The following is a 4,297-nucleotide window of genomic DNA, read 5'->3' as shown; positions in this document are numbered from 1 at the left end:
AATTCTTCCACAGTGAGAAACTATACACGAACTGTTTGAAACCACATCATACCTTTCTGCATACATGCATAGCATGACATTACATTTCATAAAAATATTCTTTGCATCTCAAAAAACAAAATTTTCATGCATCTGCATTTATCAACATATATGACCATTTATCCAAATCAAGAAACTAATTCCATTCTTTCCATCCTCAAAAATCTAAAAGATTAAAAAGGCAAGTTGATTCCCCGACATCCCTATGAAACTCGCGCTAATTCTAGAAGGAAGATGAAAAACTTGGAAAAGGGTCAGGAAATTGTGAGAGAAGAGATTGATTCACTAAAAGGCATGATGAGTAAAATCTTAGAGAATCTGCAGACATTAATGTACAAGGAAGATCAACCACAACAGAATATGCATACTGATAATGGTATTTCATCAAGTTTCTCGTTGGGACCTCAACAAATTCAAGGGGAGAACATTCAGTTCCCATCTTTTGGTCTACCCCAAAATTATACTCCATCATTTGCAAATGCCACCAATAGAGGACCATCTATTCAGCCCCATGTGCAAATTCCGGTAATCACTGAAGTGCATCCTGGTGGATTTTCGGCACACCAAGGTCCCTTTGAGGATCCTTATCTTGTATTCCACGCAGCAGGTCCCCAAGATACCCATCCTGAAGTAATAGTTGAGAATAATAAATCTGAAGGGATATGTCAGGTCTTGGAGAAGAGGTTGAGAGTTGTTGAAGGGCATAACATATTCGGTCTTGATGTTATAGATATGTGCTTAGTCTCTGAAGTGACCCTTCCTCCAAAATTAAAAGTCCCAGAATTTGAAAAGTATAAAGGACTCAATTATCCAAAGGGTCACCTGGTAATGTATCGCAAGAAAATGGTGTCACAATCTCCCAATGATAAGCTGATGATTCAATGTTTCCAAGATAACCTGAGTGGGGCATCTCTCAAATGGTACATGAATCTTGAGAGGAATCAGATTCAGTCATGGAGGGATCTGGCAGAGGCCTTCGTGAAGTAATATAATTACAACACAAACATGGCATAAAACAGGAGACAACTTCAAAACATAACCAAGAAAGATAGACAATCTTTCAAGGAATATCCTTAACATTATAATGAACTAGTTGTTCAAGTGGAGCTACCCCCGGCTGAATGAGAGCTAGTTGATTTGTTCATGGATACCCTGCAGTCTCCCTTCTATGATAAAAATATTAGAAGTGTATCATTTCAATTCTCAAACTTGGTAACCATCGGAGAGTAGATTGAGCATGGGCTAAAGAGAGAAAAGATTTTAGGTGTTACTCGAGCATCAAGCGGTGCAAAGAAGTTCTTTGGGAACTTCTAAAAAAAGAAAGAAGGAGAAACCAACGCTATTATAGTTAGAGGTGGAAAGCCATATTATCGGCAATGATAAACCTGCTCACCAACCTCAGCCAGCAATGCTAATCCTCAAAACCGAATTCAAAATCAGAACAAGAAGAACGGGGCTCGCTTCGACCAAATTCTTATACCGTATAGTCAACTATACCCGTAGCTGATTCAAAAATCATTGGTAAATCCTTGGCCTATCGAGCATATGCCAGAACCATACCCGCCATGGTACAACCCAAATGTAGCATGCGAGTACCATGAAGGGGAAATAGGACATTGCTTGGATACTTGCATGGTGTTGAAAGCTAAAGTGAAAGAGTTTATCATCAAGAATATTATTACTTTAAATATAATGGCCATAACATTAAAATAGATTATTTACTAGGACATGATGAATGAAACATGAAATAAGAATTACCTCCTAAAGCCAGTGGATTATATGGGAAAGCTCATCCTCAATGTTGATAATCATTAGGCCATTATTATCATTTTATTTTCAATTTCTTTGTTTTTTAAGTGTTATTTTATTTCAAGCGGTGCAAAGAAGTTCTTTGGGAACTTCTAGAAAAAGAAAGAATGAGAAACCAACGTTATTATGGTTGGAGGTGGAAAACCATAATATCGACATCAATAACACCTGCTCACCAACCTCAACCAGCAATGTCAATCCTCAAAACTGAATTCAAAACCAGAACAGGAGGAACATGGCTCGCTTCGACCAAATTCCTATGTCGTATAGTCAACTCTACCCGCAACTGATTCAGAATCCATTGGTAAATCCTTGGTCTATCAAGCATATGCCAAAACCATACCCGTCATGGTACAACCCAAATGCAACATGTGAGTACCATGAAGGGGAAGTAGGACATTGCTTGGATACTTGAATGGTGCTAAAAGCTAAAGTTCAAGAGTTGATCAACAAGAAGATTATTACTTTCAAAGTTAATGGCCAGAACATTAAAAATGATCCTTTACTAGGATACGATGAATGAAGCATGAAACAAGCGTTACCTCCTAAAGCCATTGGATCAAATGGGAAAGCTCATCCTCGATGTTGATAATCAGTAGGCCATTGTTATCATTTTCATTTGCAATTTCTTTGTTTGTTAAGTGCTATTTTATTTTAAGGTTGTTGCTTTTTGAACAGTAATATTAATGAAATGAGCATGCATCTTTTGAATTAATCATTTCATATTCACTTATTCTATTTTCTTTCCTTTTTATCATATAAATAAATAAATAAACTAATATTAGTATTTACTCCACCTCACTTTCTTTATCAACTATTGTTTAAGCAAAAATCAGAGGGAGGATAATGTAAACAATACCCCAAATTGCTAAAAGTATGTTTTTTTGATAAAACCTTGTTGATGATGTAAGGAATTGCTTCAATTCTCAAACACTAAGGAGTTAAGGAGGTTTAATCCCTAGTCAACCTCTTTGAGCATATGAGTTGGCATTTATTTTTGAACTAAAAACCCATAATCTTAACCAGGGGCAAGGTAGTTTTCATTTAACTTGACCATGCATTCAAATTTCAAGAAAAAAAATCCCATTTGAGGTTCAACCATATCTTCTTCCTTGCACACATTGTGAAGTGTCGATGAAGTCGTAAAATTCCAAAAGCTTACAGTGGTTATTCCTCACCAACCATTAACATGGTAGTCACAACATTTTAACCGGAAGAATAAATTTCGTGGAAATAGTTCAAAAATAATAATAGTAGAAAAAAGAGCCCGCTAAGTCGAGAGCTTGAAAAGCGACTTAGGCAAAAATTGGGGCATCCCGGTGGGATGAAAACTCGAAAGAGCGGTCCATGAAAAAATTAGGAATAAAAATAAAAAAAAATAAAAAAAGAGGTCACCAAAGTCCTTAAAAAAAAGAACAAGATTAGGTGACCACCATATCAAAACAAGAAAATCAAACACAAAAATAGGTGATTGCCACTTCAAGAAAATATCATAAGTTCTTGAGCCATTATCTTCACCTCTACACCATCAAAGTTCTCTTGGAAATCTTATAAATGTGTTGAACTAATTTAACATAGGAATGGAGATCATTAGAAGGAGAATGAGTGGGTTAAAATTAAAATTTTGAGTCTTATATCCTTTTCTTTCAAAAACCGTGAACCACGCCACATTACAACCTTCAAAAGACTTAATTGAAGTGGGTTTATTTTGAAATCATACTACATCAGGATTGTGTTAATCTGACTCCAAAGATATTTGCTAATCATCTGTATTGGTATCATTCTCTTGCATCACTTGTCACGCTTTGAATGACTAGATCAACATTATGTTCTGATTATTAACCCTTTCATTTTATTTCACAACATGGTCTCAATAATGACTTTGATTTCAAAATTTGTATGAGCATTGCATTAGAATTACCATTTTAAAGGAACAATTCTATCTGCAAGTCAACACTTAGCACCGAGGAAGTTCCAGAAATATGCAATCAATTTAGGAACTTGATCATTTGTAAGCGGCCCCGTCAAAGGTGAATCACTTCAAGAATCAGACATAGTATGGGCAAGTCGCCTAGAGAATCTATTGATCAAATGCAAACCCCTCCAAGAATTGGTTAATCATGAGCAGAGTGCCTCAAGGTTCAAAATACTAGGGCAAACCATCTCAAGGTCACATTACGACGAGCTGCTTCAAAATTCGTATTATGAAAAATATCTTATAGACCCAACAAGTTGGGGCAAGATAAGCTACATAAATGTTGGAGGCAAGTTCTCTCCATACTTCAAGTTGCTCAAGCAAATATCATGCATCAACAACCATTGAGTTCAATATGGGTTCCCGGAGATTGTTCTAGCATAATAACCTATCAAATAACCTTTTCTCTTTGAGATATGCTTTGTTACAAAAGAAACTTTCTTTGTCCCAACTTATTCCATTGCATGCCATATG

At 36.1% G+C, this 4,297-nt stretch overlaps 1 protein-coding gene across 1 annotated transcript; it reads left to right on the top strand.

The window, feature by feature from the left end:
• The first annotated feature begins 273 nt into the window (after nucleotides 1–273).
• Nucleotides 274–1,026, top strand: LOC127080592 (uncharacterized). Its single transcript, XM_051020907.1, has one exon. The coding sequence runs from the start codon at nucleotides 274–276 to the stop codon at nucleotides 1,024–1,026; it is 753 nt and encodes a 250-aa protein (XP_050876864.1).
• The last annotated feature ends 3,271 nt before the right edge of the window (nucleotides 1,027–4,297 follow it).

Source organism: Lathyrus oleraceus, chromosome 5, assembly GCF_024323335.1.
Source record: "Lathyrus oleraceus cultivar Zhongwan6 chromosome 5, CAAS_Psat_ZW6_1.0, whole genome shotgun sequence".
Lineage (NCBI taxonomy): Eukaryota > Viridiplantae > Streptophyta > Magnoliopsida > Fabales > Fabaceae > Lathyrus > Lathyrus oleraceus.
The sequence above is the reverse complement of the archived record's forward strand: the minus strand, read 5'-3'. Positions and strand labels throughout refer to the sequence as shown.